Here is a 15,064-nt window from a genome sequence, read left to right on the forward strand (position 1 = left end):
ATCTATCCCAGTGGTTAGAACAGTGCTTGGCATGTAGTAAGCGCTTAAATACCATCATCATTAATTAATTAAGAGATTGTTCTCTGCTCCAGCTCCAGGCCGGGGTGACAGGGTTGGGGGGTCTGGGGCAGCTGAGGGGAGTCGAGGCCTGGGGGCTGGAGGGGGCAGTGGCAGTCAGGTGCTTCTCCATGGAGAAAAGGGAGTAATTAGGGCTCAATGCGTCAGCACCATCAGCATCAGAGACATTTATTAGTACCTACTGTACAGGCTATAGTGTGTGCCAGGGGGCATAGCTCAGGGGTAGAGCATTTGACTGCAGATCAAGAGGTCCCCGGTTCAAATCCGGGTGCCCCCTGCCTGGTTTTCATTTTAGTTCCCACAGCCCCCAATTCCAATCAGTAGGGGTCGGCTGGGGCCTCCAGTAGTTAACAAGAGCCCTGCCCCAAGTCCTGTTTCTCTTCTTGGAAGTGGCCTGGCCAGGTGGGATTCTGGGAGAGAGGAAAGGTGGGTTAGGGTGGGAAATTGAGAGAGGAGGGAGGGGGCAAAAGCCCTGCCCACTATCGCTGGCAGGGAACCCTGCCGTCCCTGGGAAGCCCACACCCTCCCTAACAAGGTTGAAGGAAAGGAAGTCCCTCCCCATGAACTCTTCCTCATCCTTCCCATGGCTCTGTGTGTGTGTGTCTCCATGTGCCCACCTTATCTCTACAAAGCTGTGGGATCCTGAAGGGCAAGGATGGTATCTGATGCCCAGGCATCGGGTGCTCTCCTTTAGCCCCGTGGCTGCTCTGTTCATCCCATACCAACTGACTGAGGAAAGAGACCTGGAGAAGGAACAGGGAGGAATTGATGAGATGCATCCATACCAGGTGTGGCTGTGTGGGGAAAAGGAGCTAATTAGGGCACCTGGTGTGGCAAGGGGGCATAGCTCAGGGGTAGAGCATTTGACTGCAGATCAAGAGGTCCCCGGTTCAAATCCGGGTGCCCCCTGTGTGTCTTACATTTTAGTCCTCCCCTGAGCTTGGGTCAGTGTTCCCTTCCCAGCTCTGCCACCTTCAGTCCCTCTTCTCCTCCACTCCCAAAGATCAGTGCCAGGCCCAGCTCTGGTCTCCCCATGGAATACCCAGGGCCATGCTCTCGGTCTCCCACACTGACAGCAAATGACCCTCGTGGAAGACGGCAGAGTAATCGGCTTCCAGATCACAGCCTTTGCCAGCTGCCTGGGCCCAGGCCGGACATCCCAGACAGGCCTCTGGGGCAGCACCAAATTCTCCTCCCCCAAAGAGGAGTGTAAGGCTTCCACTCCCTCCTGGGCTCCCTCCTGATATAGATGTTGGCATCTAGTGCTAATCCCTGGGTAATTAGGTCAGATACCATTACCAATCCTCGAGAGCGTACAGTCTAAGAAGGAGGGAGAGGAGGGATCTGGGCTCCTAGACTCATGGCTGGGCTCTGCCCTGGGCTCCATCCTGTCTCTGACAGATTTCCCACCTAGTCCCAGTCCCCCCAGCTTCTCCTCTATCCCCCCAGGGTCTGGCACCCACCCAGCATGGCCCCTTCCCCTGGAAGTGCTTGTTCTCTGCTCCGGCTCCAGGTCCAGCAGGCCAGGGTGACAGGGTTGGGGGGTCTGGGGCAGCTGAGAGGAGTCGAGGTCTGGGGGCTGGAGGGGGTGGTGGCAGTCAGGTGGTTCTCCATGGGGAAAAGGGTGTAATTAGGGCTCAATGCGTCAGCACCATCAGCATCAGAGACATTTATTAGTACCTACTGTGAAGGCTAGAGTGTGTGCCAGGGGGCATAGCTCAGGGGTAGAGCATTTGACTGCAGATCAAGAGGTCCCCGGTTCAAATCCGGGTGCCCCCTACCTGGTTTCCATTTTAGTTCCCACAGCCCCCCAGTTTTCTCCCACTCCAGGCTAGCACGGGCCTCCACCTGTGGACAACAGCTCAGTCCTCAAATCCTGTTTCTCCTCTTGGAACCAGCCCCATCCAGGTGGAATTCTGGGAGGGGGGAAGGTGGGTTGGAGTGGGAAATTCAGGGAGCTGGGGCGGGGGTGGTTCAGCGCTTGCCCTGGCCACTGTCTATGGCTGGGCCCCTGCCTTCCCTGGGGAAGCCCACACCCTCCTTTACCCAATGAGTTGGAGGGAAGGAAGACCCTCCCTTCATCTTTCCCATGGCTCTGTGTGTGTCCATCTCATCTCTACAAAGTTGTTGGCTCCAGGAAGGCAAGGATGGTATCTGATGCCCAGACACTGGGCACAGTCCTCTGGCCCTGTGGGTGTTCTGCTCCCCCAATACCACCTGACTGACTGACTAAGGAAAGAGAGTTGGAGAAGGAACAGGGAGAAGCTGATAAGATGCATCAGTAGCAGGCATGGCTGTGTGGGGAAAAGGAGCTAATTAGGGTGCTTGGTGTGGGAAGGGGGCATAGCTCAGGGGTAGAGCATTTGATTGCAAATCAAGAGGTCCCCGGTTTAAATCCGAGTGCCCCCTCTCTACTTCACATTTTAGTTCCTACGGTCCCCACTTCCTTGTCAGTATGGGCCTCCAGTGGTCTGACCTTGGCTTCACAGACTCCGTCCTCTCCTGGTTCTCCTCTTATCTCTCCGGTCGTTCTTTCTCAGTCTCTTTTGCAGGCTCCTCCTCCCCCTCCCATCCTCTTACTGTGGGGGTTCCCCAAGGGGTTCCCCAAGGTTCAGTGCTTGGTCCCCTTCTGTTCTCAATATACACTCACTCCCTTGGTGACCTCATTCGCTCCCACGGCTTCAACTATCATCTCTATGCTGATGACACCCAGATCTCCATCTCTGCCCCTGCTCTCTCCCCCTCCCTCCAGGCTCGCATCTCCTCCTGCCTTCAGGACATCTCCATCTGGATGTCCGCCCGCCACCTAAAGCTCAACATGTCGAAGACTGAGCTCCTTGTCTTCCCTCCCAAACCTTGTCCTCTCCCTGACTTTCCCATCTCTGTTGACGGCACTACCATCCTTCCCGTCTCACAAGCCCGCAACCTTGGTGTCATCCTCGACTCCGCTCTCTCATTCACCCCTCACATCCAAGCCGTCACCAAAACCTGCCGGTCTCAGCTCCGCAACATTGCCAAGATCCGCCCTTTCCTCTCCATCCCAACCGCTACCCTGCTCATTCAAGCTCTCATCCTATCCCATCTGGACTACTGCACCAGCCTTCTCTCTGATCTCCCATCCTCGTGTCTCTCTCCACTTCAATCCATACTTCATGCTGCTGCCCGGATTATCTTTGTCCAGAAACGCTCTGGACATATTACTCCCCTCCTCAAAAACCTCCAATGGCTACCGATCAATCTGCGCATCAGGCAGAAACTCCTCACCCTGGGCTTCAAGGCTGTCCATCCCCTCGCCCCCTCCCACCTCACCTCCCTTCTCTCCTTCTACTGCCCAGCCCGCACCCTCCGCTCCTCCACCACTAATCTCCTCACTGTACCTCGCTCTCGCCTGTCCCGCCATCGACCCCCGGCCCACGTCATCCCCCGGGCCTGGAATGCCCTCCCTCTGCCCACCCGCCAAGCTAGCTCTCTTCCTCCCTTCAAGGCCCTGCTGAGAGCTCACCTCCTCCAGGAGGCCTTCCCAGACTGAGCCCCTTCTTTCCTCTCCCCCTCGTCCCCCTCTCCATCCCCCCGTCTTACCTCCTTCCCTTCCCCACAGCACCTGTATATATGTATATATGGTTGTACATATTTATTACTCTATTTATTTATTTATTTATTTATTTTACTTGTACATTTCTATCCTACTTATTTTATTTTGTTGGTATGTTTGGTTCTGTTCTCTGTCTCCCCCTTTTAGACTGTGAGCCCACTGTTGGGTAGGGACTGTCTCTATGTGATGCCAATTTGTACTTCCCAAGCGCTTAGTACAGTGCTCTGCACATAGTAAGCGCTCAATAAATACGATTGATTGATTGATTGATTGATTGACAAAAGCTCAACCCCCATGACCTGTTTCTCCTCGTGGAACCAGCCTCGGCCAGGTGGGATTCGGAGAGGGAGGGACGGTGGGTTGGGGTGGAAAATGGAGGGAGCTGGGAGGGGGCAGAAGCCCTGGCCACTGTCGCTGGCTGGGACCCTGCCATCCTTGGGAAGCCCACACCCTCCCTGGCCTGGTTGGAGAAGCTGGGAGGGAAGGAAGCCCCTCACCGTGAACTCTCCCTCATCCTTGCCATGGCTGTGTGTGGAGGGGAGGAGGTTTATGTCCCCCTCTCATCTCTATGAAGCTGTGGGCTCCTGGAGGACAGGGATGGTATCCAATGCCCGGGCAGTGGGCACTGTCCTCTGGCCCTGGTGTCCTGCTCACCCCAGACCAACTGACTGACTGAGGAAAGAGAGCTGGGAGAGGAGCCGGGAGAAGCTGATGAGATGCATCAGTACCAGGCATGGCTGTGTGCAGAAAAGGAGCTAATTAGGGTGCTTGGTGTGGCAAGGGGGCATAGCTCAGGGGTAGAGCATTTGACTGCAGATCAAGAGGTCCCCGGTTCAAATCCGGGTGCCCCCTGCCATGCCTACATTTTAGTCCCCTGAGGAACAAGGATCAGTTTCCCTCTCTCATTCACCTCACATCATTCTCAGGGGAGCCTGCATCTCACCCGTTCTCTCAGCAATGTGGCCAGTGGGAGTGAGTGAGTGTGTGTGTGTGTGTGTGTTTTGTGTATGTGTGTGGGGGGGGGGGGAGGCTGTGGTTCTGGTGCCCTCTACTAGATGGGCAAGTATGGCACAGCCCAATGGGCTGCCTTGATGATGAAGTGCCAGAGGGCTGGCGGCAAATTCGTGAAGCGTTCCATATTTTTATGAAGTGCATCTAGCTTTATTTCTATTTATTCTGATGACTTGACACCTGTCCACATGCTTTGTTTTGTTGTCTGTCTCCCCCTTCTAGACTGTGAGCCCGTTGTTGGGTAGGGACCGTCTCTAGATGTTGTCAACTTGGACTTCCCAAGCACTTAGTACAGTGCTCTGCACACAGTAAGCGCTCAATAAATATGACTGAATGAATGAATGGTCCGTGGGGGGAAATGCAACTATCACACAACCTTCGTCCCCCCCAGCCAGGAGGATGACAGAGCCCTAGAGATGCCAATTAAATCTTTTTCTTCTTAAAGCCACACCCAGCTCTGGTAAAACTCAGCCGCGTCTCCTCCCTCCCCAACAATTAATCAGTTCCTGTCACCACTCTGTCTTCCCTGTTTCACAGTCCTCATTGGCCTTCAGCTCCATTTTATTATTAGTAGTAGCAATAATAATGATGGTATTTAAGCGCTTACTACGTGCCAAGCACTGTTGTCAGTGCTGAATAATTTTACTATTTCCTAAAAGCTTATTATGTGCCAGGTACTGTACTAAGCACTGGGGTGGATACAAGCGAATCAGGTTAGACAGTCCCTGTCCCACCTGGTGCTCACAGTCTTAATCCCCTTTTTACAAATGAGGGAACTGAGGCACAGAGAAGTGACTTGCCCAAGGTCACACAGCAGACATGTGGCAGAGCCAGGATTAGAACCCCCGACCTTCTAACTCCCAGGCTTGTGCTCTATTCACAACACCATATAGCAGTAGTAGAAGGCTCCTCTACTTGTCTGCTGTGTGACCTTGGGCAAGTCACTTCACTTCTCTGTGCCTCAGTTACCTCCTCTGTAAAATGGCGATTGAGACTGTGAGCCCCACATGGGACAGGGACTGTGTCCAACCCAAGTTACGTGTATCCACCCCAGCGTGGCACATAGTAATATTGGAAAATATCCCAAGTAGTAAGTCAGGTGAGGCCAGCCTTTTATTTATTTTGTTGCAACGAGAGGTCAACAAAATAGCCAAAGACAAAGAGGTGAGGGAGAGCCCATCCTTATATTTCCCTCTGATCCCATTCCCTGGGTGACGCAGCCCACGTCCCTCCCTCTAGTCCGCCCTCAAGTCCTATAGTTTCGTGCGCTGGACTGGCATATCGCGTGCCGCGCCGCCCCTGTTTGTTGTCTTACGCCAAGCTCCTCCATCATCGGCTCTGGTCACCCAGAAGCTACTCTGTGGCTGAAGAAGTCTTCGGCAAGCGCAGATGTTTGGGTTTAAAGGCTACAGGTGGTGATCGGTGATTGGTTGTTGCTAAGGTTGCTGATAATTTGAGTCTCAAGGCTACAGGCCTGGCATTGCCAGTCGCGGTTTTCCTGGGTGGGAACTCAATACAAACTAATCAGTATACATATTCAGTGACAGTAATACGTATATACATGAGCAGGGTAAGGTTTGTCCACAGTGCGTAACAAATACCATAATTACTATGATTATTATTATTAAGTAATAATAGTAGTACCAATAGTAGTCTTGTCTTACTATTTGCCAAGCACTGTTCTAAGTACTGGGGTAGATACAAGTTAATCAGGTTGGACACGGTCCCTGTCTCGTATGGGGCTTAAGGTCTAAATAGGAGGGAGTAGGATTTAATCCCCATTTTATGAATCCCCATTCTATAGTTGAGGCAACTGAGACCCAGAGGAGCGAAGTGACTTGCCCAAGACCACACAGCAAGCAACTGGCTGGGTTCTAGTCCCGGCTTTGCCACTTGTCCACTTTAACTTCTCTGCGCCTCAGTTCCCTCACCTGTAAACTGGGCATTAAAACCGTGAGTCCAGTGTGGGTCATGGTCTGTGTCCGACCTGATTAGCTCGTATCTACCCTAGTGCTTAGAACAGTGCCTGGCACATAGTAAGTGCTTAACGAATACCATAAAAAAAATGACAGAGTCCCCCTCGTCCCCCCTCCATCCCCCGCATCTTACCTCCTTCCCTTCCCCACCGCACCTGTATATATGTATATATGTTTGTACATATTTATTACTCTATTTATTTATTTATTTTACTTGTACCTATCTATTCTATTTATTTTATGTTGTTAGTATGTTTGGTTTTGTTCTCTGTCTCCCCTTTCTAGACTGTGAGCCCACTGTTGGGTAGGGACTGTCTCTATATGTTGCCAGCTTGTACTTCCCAAGTGCTTAGTACAGTGCTCTGCACCCAGTAAGCGCTCAATAAATACAATTGATTGATTGATTGATTAGAATGCAGGCCCTCTGTCTCTCAGCCCATAATTCTTTCGGCTAGGCCACACTGCTCCCCATCTTCCTGGGGGGCTCAGCCTGGCCTAGGCAAAGGGATGGCTCTGAGACAATCAGAAGGCCTCTAGGAAGGGGTCGGGAAGGGGGAAAAAATCTCCTGAGAGCCTCCTGGTGCCCTTTAGCAGGTGGGGAGAGTGAAGAGTAAAATTAACAACTGGAAGGGGGCACCCGGATTTGAACCAGGGACCTCTTGATCTGCAGTCAAATGCTCTACCACTGAGCTATACCCCCTCTCTGCTATAAGAGCCCCAACCATCTAGTTAGTCCTCTGCAGCTGGGACTGGTGTCCAAGCAGGACTCGGTGCCTTCCTCCCACCAGTCTGGGATCGCTCAGTAATTGCTGCCCTCATAGGTGCTTGCCAGTCACCCTGGGTGCCCATGGCAGACAGTGGCAACCTCTGGCCCAAATCAACCCATTGGGTGCCACTCGAGGGGCCCTTCCCGCCCTTGGCACCAGGTCCCTGAGCCGGAGCTGACCCCCTCCACAGAAGGGGGTTGGGTCCCTCAAAACCCCCCAGGATGGGGCGAAGGGGGTGAAATGAGGGTGACCAAGGATCAGACAAAGGCAGGGCCTCAAGAGGGGAAAAGGCGAGTGAGCTCCCTTTTGGGGGTCTCACCAAGCAGAGGGGTCCCCAGAAGCTGAAAGCAGCCAGCCTCCTCACCCACCACCCTAAACCACCCCGCCCCACCCTGCGAGCTCTTCACATCAGACAATGACTCTCCCCACCTTCACAGCCTTATTGAAAGCCCGTCTCCTCCCGGAGGTCTTCCCTGACTGAACCTTCCTTTCCTCTCCTCCCACCCGCTTCTGTATCACCCTGATTTGCCCCTTTCATTCACAGAGAAGCAGCGTGGCTCAGGGGAAAGAGCCCGGGCTTTGGAGTCAGAGGTCATGGGTTCAAATCTTGGCTCCGTCAAATGTCAGCTGTGTGACTCTGGGCAAGTCACTTCTCTGTACCTCAGTACTCCCATCTGTAAAATGGGGATTAGTACAGCGCTAAGCACTTAGTACAGTGCTCTGCACACAGTAAGTGCTCAGTACTCCCATCTGTAAAATGGGGATTAGTACAGTGCTAAGCGCTTAGTACAATGCTCTGCACACAGTAAGTGCTCAATAAATATGATTGATTGATTAAGATTATAAGGCCCCTGTGGGACAACCTGATCACCTTGTATCCTCCCAATGCTTAGAACAGTGGTTTGCACATAGTAAGCACTTAACAAATATTATTATTCCCCCCACCCAGCTCTGCAGCACTTATATCCATATCCGTCATATTATTTTTAAGGCTATTTGTTAAGCACTTACTATGCGCCAGGCGCTGTACTAAGAGCTGGGGTAGATACAATCTCATTAACCTTCCCCTCTAGACTGCAAGCTCATCATGGACGGGAAATGTGTCTACCAACTCTGCTATACTGTACTCTCGCGAGCGCTTAGTACAGCGCTCTGCACACGGTAAGTGCTCAATAAATGCCATTGATGGATAATTTGATGAGTCTGCCCACCCCCTGCCCTCTCTGCCCTCCCTCAACTGACACACCCACCCACCTCTCACCCACACCCTCACCCCCGCCCTCCCGCTCTCACCAGGCCGGCCCGCGCCAAGCAGCGGGCAGCACCCCGGCTCAGCGGCTCGGCCAGAGCAGGACGAAACCATCTCGGCTGCGGCGGAAGTCGGGCACGGGCTGGGTGGGCTGCAGCTCCACGGAAACCAGGCGGCGGCCCCCCCGCTGACTCAGGGTGATACAGTCGGAAACCCGCACCTCCAGGGCCTGCCCCGCTCTGCAACGAGACGGCATCAGCACCCCGTTCGGGCAACCCTGCCCCACGACCTCCCAATTGCCCTCTTTGCTTAGTGATGATAATTCATAGCTGTGGTATTTGTTGAGCTCTTACTCTGTTCCAGGCACTATTCCTCCCAGTGGCCCTCTCTGCTTAGTGATAATTCACAGCTGTGGTATTTGTTGAGCGCTTACTCTGTGCCGGGCACTGTTTTAAGCGCTGGGGTGGATGCTTGGGCTGCTTGGGTCTCACCTCTGTTTATTGTTCTAGTGTACTCTCCCGAGCGCTTAGTACAATGCTCTGCATAGAGTAAGCTCTGCATAGACTAAGAGCTGGGATAGATTGTACTTATCTATTCTATTTATTTTATTTTGTTAGTATGTTTGGTTTTGTTCTCTGTCTCCCCCTTTTAGACTGTGAGCCCACTGTTGGGTAGGGACTGTCTCTATATGTTGCCAATTTGTACTTCCCAAGTACTTAGTACAGTGCTCTGCACACAGTAAGTGCTCAATAAATACAACTGATGATGATGATGGATACAATCTCATTAATCTTCCCCTCTAGACTGCAAGCTCATCATGGACAGGAAATGTGTCTACCAACTCTGCTATACTGTACTCTCGCGAGTGCTTAGTACATGATGATAGATACAATCTCATTAATCTTCCCCTCTAGACTGCAAGCTCATCATGGACAGGAAATGTGTCTGCCAACTCTGCTATACTGTACTCTCGCGAGTGCTTAGTACAGCACTCTGCACACGGTAAGTGCTCAATAAATGCCATTGATGGATAGCTTGATGAGTCTGCCCAGTCTGCCCACCCCCTGCCCCCTACAATTTACTGACTGCCTGACTGGGAGTGCCCACCTCAGACCCAAGCCAACACCCGAGTGTGCCCATAACCCAGGCCTCTTGAGAGTAGTGCCCTCCCCACAGGAACGTCAAACCCAGTAATGCTAACCCATAATCCAGGCCTCAGGTTGGCAGTGCCCACCCCACACGAGTGTCAAACCCAGTAATGCCAACCCCTAACCCAGGCCTCAGACTGGCAATGCTCTTCCCCAGATCTGGGTCTCACCCCTGGCAGTGCCCGGCCAGCACTCCCACCAGCTCCCCGATGCGGTTGTCGAGCTCGGGCTGGGTGCGATGTAGACACACCACGAGGTCGTCCAGGCCCCGGGCATGTACCACCACCAGCTGGTCCCGCCCGCTCGTCACGCTCACGCCCGTCACCTGGAGGGAAGATAAGGGCCAGCCCGTGTCCCTCGCCCACGGGACCACCTCCCTGGGGCGCCCCCCCGCCCGGCGTCCACCCCAGACTCACACTGCTGAGGGGCACCGCTCGCATGACGCGGTACTGTTTGCTGGGCTCCAGCTTGTACAGATGCCGGTCGGTCAGCAGCAGGGCCCGGTCCCGGATCTTGTTGAAACGATTCACCTTGGGGAGGGAGAGCGGGAGGTTCTTCCCTGTTGGTCCGGCCCGGGCCATCCCGGACCACCCCCTCCATCTTCCAGGCCCAGGGCATCGACCCTCGGTGCCCCCCAGGGCTGGAGCCCCCAACACGGGTCCGAAGTTGGGGACTGAGCCCCCCACGCCCCCCACCTCCACTCCTCCTGTCCCCCATCCACCCTGACCTTGCGGACGTGGCCGGAGAAGAGCACGGCCCCAAAGCCATCCTTCTCCTTCAGTTTCTTTAGACGCTGCACAAAAGGGGTTGCCGCTTGGGGGTTGTCTGTCACCTGGGGAAGGCCGGACAGAGAGAAACGGCGGGGTCGGCCCAACGGATGGGTGGATCTCGCCAGTGGAATTTATTGAGCATTTACTGTGGACACGTGGGTGGTCTGTCCAGAGGATGGGGCCAATGGAGGGGGACAGAAGGGAACAGATGGGGCAGGAAGGATGGGAGGACGGGGGCAGGGACAGAAGGACGAAGGACAGACTGAAAAGGATGGATGTGAGGGCGGAGGCAGAGGGATGACCTCACAGAGAGGGAGATGGCATCTCCCCTGCAACCAGCCCAAGCCCAACCACGGCCCTGGGTCGGGGGGAGGGTCTGGTGGAGAGGCCCAGTAAGCGGGAAGGATGGGCAGGAAGAAGGTCCTGGGGAGCAGACTGCATCTGCAGAGGGAGGGATACTTCTGAAAGGGCACCCTGGACCGCATTCCCAAACTCCCCTGTCCCCCTGAGGTCCTGCCTGACCATCCCTCCCCCGGGACCACAGCCATCCATTCCTATTCCCACCCATCTGTCCCTCCTTCTGTCCTTCCTCAGGGGCCCCCAGGGGCCTGGCCCAAGCCAGGATGGAGTTCAGGCTCAGTTCTGAGCCTGAGTTGTGAGCCTGGAGTTCTGAGTTCAGGCTCAGAACTGGGCAGAAAGGGAAGAGCTCCCAAGGCCCACAGAGAGACCCTTCCCCTTCTGTCCCCTCCCAGCCCTTCTGGGCCTGACTCTCCCTCTTCCTCTCACCCGGGGCCCTTAAAACCATGCATAGCATCCTGAGTCCCCCTCCATTCCGGGGCTTCCTCTCCGAGGGGGACATCGGGGCTCTCCAGAAGTCTGAGTGCCTAGAAACAGTGTGGCCTAGTGGCTAGAACATGGGTCTAGGAGTTAAAAGGACCTGGGTTCTAATCCCAGTTCCTCCCCTAATAATAATAATAATAATGGCATTTGTTAAGCTCTCACTATGTGCAAAGCACCATTCTAAGCGCTGGGGAGGATACAAGGTGATCAGGTTGTCCCACGTGGGGCTCACAGTCTTCATTCCCATTTTACAGATGAGGGAACTGAGGCTCAGAGAAGTTAAGTGACTTGTCCAAAGTCACACAGCTGACGCGTGGCAGAGCCGGGATTAGAACCCATGACCTCTGACTCCCAAGCCCGGGCTCTTTCCACTGAGCCACGCTGCTTCTCTAGTGTGCTAGGTGACCGCAGGCAAGTCACTTCACTTCTCTGTGCCTCAGTTACCTCATCAGGAAAACGGAGATGAAGACTGTGAGCCCCATGTGGGTCATGGACTGTGGACAGCTGGATTAACTCAGATTGACCCCAGCGCTCAGAAAAGTGCCTGGCACACAGTAAACGCTTACTGTGTCTCCTCCTAGACTGTGTCTCCCCCTTCTAGACTGTGAGCCCGCTGTTGTGTAGGGACCATTTCTATATGTTGCCAACTTGTACTTCCCAAGCACTTAGTACAGTGCTCTGCACACAGTAAGCGCTCAATAAATACGATTGATTGATTAACAGATACCATAAAAAAAAAGTCGTGTGACGGTCTCCCTCCGGACATCCTACTTGGTTGAGGGGGATGGACCATCCGCGGCCCCGAATTCTCCCTCTGGTGACGCATCCCGCCTCCTCCCGCCCTCAGGGCCCGCCACACTCACCGAGGACAAGTAGTCCCGCAGCCATGCCCGCTGGCAGCCCCAGTCCTGGCGCAGGCCCTGCAGGACCCCCAGGGCCGCCACCTTGGCCTTGATCTGAGCCATGTCGGACGGGGGGATGTTCTTCACCAACTGGCGGGCCCGCCACCTGCCCAAGACAGAACCGGGGAACTCCTCACTCTCGGCTTCAAGGCTGTCCATCACCTTGCCCCCTCCCACCTCACCTCCCTTCTCTCCTTCTCCAGCCCAGCCCGCACCCTCCGCTCCTCTGCCATCGCTCACCTCCTCATCGTACCTCGTTCTTGCCCGTCCCACCGTCAACTCCCGGCCCACGTCCTCCCCCTGGCCCGGAATGCCCTCCCTCCGCACATCCACCGAGTTAGCTCTCTTCCTCCCTTCAAAACCCTACCGAGAGCTCACCTCCTCCAGGAGGCCTTCCCACACTGAGCCCCCTTTTTCCTCTCCTCCTCCCCATCCCCCACCTGGCCCTACCTCCTTCCTCTCCCCACAGCACCTGGATATATATTTGTACAGATTTATTACTCTATTTATTTTACTTGTCCATATTTACTATTCTATTTATTTTGTTAATGATGTGCATCTAGCTTTATTTCTATTTGTTCTGATGACTTGACACCCATCCAAATGTTTTGTCTTGTTCTCTGTCTCCCACTTCTAGACTGTGAGCCCATTTTTGGGTAGGGACCGTCTCTACATGTTGCCGACTTGTACTTCTCAAGCACTTAGTACAGTGTTCTGCACAAAGTAAGCGCTCAATAAATATGATTGAATGAATGAATGAAAGAATGGAAAGGGCTGGGATGGGGGGAAACAAGCGCCGGGGAGGGGGAAGGACCAAACCCCAACCCTGGGAGCCAAAGTCAAGGGGAGACCCCAGAATCCCAAATCCTGCCTCCTCTGCAGAAGGCAGCCGGGCAGTGGGGATGGGAAGCCGCGTGGCCCAGTGGAAGGAGCCTAGTCTTGGGATTCAGAGGTCATGGGTTCTAATCCCGGCTCCGCCACATGCCTGCTGTGTGACCTTGGGCAAGTCACTTAAGTTCTCTGAGCCTCAGTGACCTCATCTGTAAAATGTGGATTAAGACTGTGAGCTCCACGTGAGACAACCTGATCACCTTGTATCCCCCCAGTGCATAGAACAGTGCTTCGCACATAGTAAGCGCTTAACAAATGCCATCGTTATTATCATTATTATTATGGGGGGGGGACCGGGGGCAGGGGTCAGAAGGTAGGGGATGGGGGGTGGGGCTAGGTACCTGCGAAACAGCCCGTGGCAGGTGTCCTGGAAGGGTTGGAGCACAGCAGGGGGCAGGGGCCAGACGATGTCACGCCCGTAGAGGGGCGGCTGGCGGGCTTCCTGGAAGAGGCGCTGCAGCTCGACCAGGTGGGTCCGGACCTTGTGGAGCCGGAAGCAGCGCATGATGGTGTAGATGGCCCGCATCCTCCGGCACCGGCGCCGTGCCAGCGTGCCCCGCCAGGCCTGGTTGAGCGGCAGGATGCGGGGAGGAGTCAGGTCCTCGAGGCCGGGCCGGGTCTGGACCGCCGGCCTCCCTCCAGAGCTGAATCCCAGATCCCACCTTGGGCTGCAGGACTGGACTGGACATCGGCTCCCGAAGTAAGTCCGAGCCCCACCGGCCCTCGGGGCCTCCTGCTCTCTGAAGCTACCAGACCGACCATCTCTGACCACCCAAGTCCCTGGTTTCCCGTCCCTCAGCTCTTCCTGTCCTAATCCTCTCAGATTTCCCTGCCCCAATCCTCCCAGCTCTTCCCGTCCTAATCCTCTCAGATCTCCCTGCCCCAACCCCCCAGTTCCACCTTCTGCAGGAGCAGCACGATGATGGGGATGAGCCTCGCTCGGCTCTGCTCCAGGCCGACCAGGGTGCGCGGGGAGCGGATGAAGAGCTTGCTGTGTCCAAAGGCCACGTCCTCCTGCAGCCCGTGCTGCTCCAGGAGGGCCTCCACGGCCGCCCGGTCTGAGCCCAGCAGGTGGTTGGGCCACGTATACTCACAGGTCATCTTGTACCTGGGGGGGTGGGAGGTCAGGGGGAGGGAAGGATGCCCTCCATCCCCACATCCGCCAAGCTAGCTCTCTTCCTCCCTTCAAAGCCCTACTGAGAGCTCACCTCCTCCAAGAGGCCTTCCCAGACTGAGTCCCCTTTCTCCTCTCCTCCTCCCTATCCCCTCCACCCTACCTCCTTCCCCTCCCCACAGCCCCTGTATGTATGTTTGTACAGATTTATTACTCTATTTATTTTACTTGTCCGTATTTACTATTCTATTTATTTTGTTAATGATGTGCATCCAGCTTTCTTTCTATTTGTTTTGATGACTTGACACCTGTCCACATGTTTTGCTTTGTTGTCCGTCTCCCCCTTCTAGACTGTGAGCCCGTTGTTGGGTAGGGACCGTCTCTATATGTTGCCAACTTGTACTTCCCAAGCGCTCCGAACACAGTAAGCGCTCAATAAATATGACTGAATGAATGGATGAGGGGCATCCGCTCATGGCCTCTTCCCCCATTAGTAAGTAAGTTCCTTGTGGGCACGGACCATGCTCTCTACCTCTCAAGAGCTTAAAACAAATCCCACTGATGATAAAAGTCCTCTAGACTGTAACCTCATCGTGGGCAGGGAGCGAACCTACCAACTCTAGACTATGAGCCCATTGTTGGGTGGGGACCGTCTCTATATGTTGCCAACTTGTACTTCCCAAGTGCTCAGTCCGGTGCTCCGCACACAGTAAGTGCTCAATAAAT

At 54.5% G+C, this 15,064-nt stretch overlaps 1 protein-coding gene and 6 non-coding genes across 7 annotated transcripts in view; 5 read left to right on the forward strand and 2 right to left on the reverse strand.

The window, feature by feature from the left end:
- Window positions 1–283: 283 nt before the first annotated feature.
- Window positions 284–355, forward strand: TRNAC-GCA. The gene has a single exon. It is a non-coding gene; the product is annotated as a tRNA-Cys (tRNA).
- Window positions 356–915: 560 nt separating this feature from the next.
- On the forward strand, window positions 916–987 carry TRNAC-GCA. Its single transcript has one exon. It is a non-coding gene; the product is annotated as a tRNA-Cys (tRNA).
- Window positions 988–1,785: 798 nt separating this feature from the next.
- TRNAC-GCA lies at window positions 1,786–1,857 on the forward strand. The gene has a single exon. It is a non-coding gene; the product is annotated as a tRNA-Cys (tRNA).
- Window positions 1,858–2,415: 558 nt separating this feature from the next.
- TRNAC-GCA lies at window positions 2,416–2,487 on the forward strand. The gene has a single exon. It is a non-coding gene; the product is annotated as a tRNA-Cys (tRNA).
- A 1,963-nt stretch (window positions 2,488–4,450) lies between these two features.
- Window positions 4,451–4,522, forward strand: TRNAC-GCA. The gene has a single exon. It is a non-coding gene; the product is annotated as a tRNA-Cys (tRNA).
- Window positions 4,523–5,792: 1,270 nt separating this feature from the next.
- MYO1G (myosin IG) overlaps window positions 5,793–15,064 on the reverse strand; it is a 30,000-nt gene continuing 20,728 nt past the window's right edge. The window contains 8 exon segments of the mRNA XM_038755634.1: window positions 5,793–6,190; window positions 8,718–8,912; window positions 9,992–10,146; window positions 10,238–10,351; window positions 10,549–10,653; window positions 12,295–12,439; window positions 13,566–13,789; window positions 14,125–14,332. Of these exon segments, the coding sequence (XP_038611562.1) occupies window positions 8,756–8,912; window positions 9,992–10,146; window positions 10,238–10,351; window positions 10,549–10,653; window positions 12,295–12,439; window positions 13,566–13,789; window positions 14,125–14,332 (1,108 nt within the window). The 3' untranslated portion in view covers window positions 5,793–6,190; window positions 8,718–8,755.
- Window positions 7,286–7,357, reverse strand: TRNAC-GCA. Its single transcript has one exon. It is a non-coding gene; the product is annotated as a tRNA-Cys (tRNA).

The sequence above is a fragment of the Tachyglossus aculeatus genome, chromosome 13, assembly GCF_015852505.1.
Source record: "Tachyglossus aculeatus isolate mTacAcu1 chromosome 13, mTacAcu1.pri, whole genome shotgun sequence".
NCBI lineage: Eukaryota > Metazoa > Chordata > Mammalia > Monotremata > Tachyglossidae > Tachyglossus > Tachyglossus aculeatus.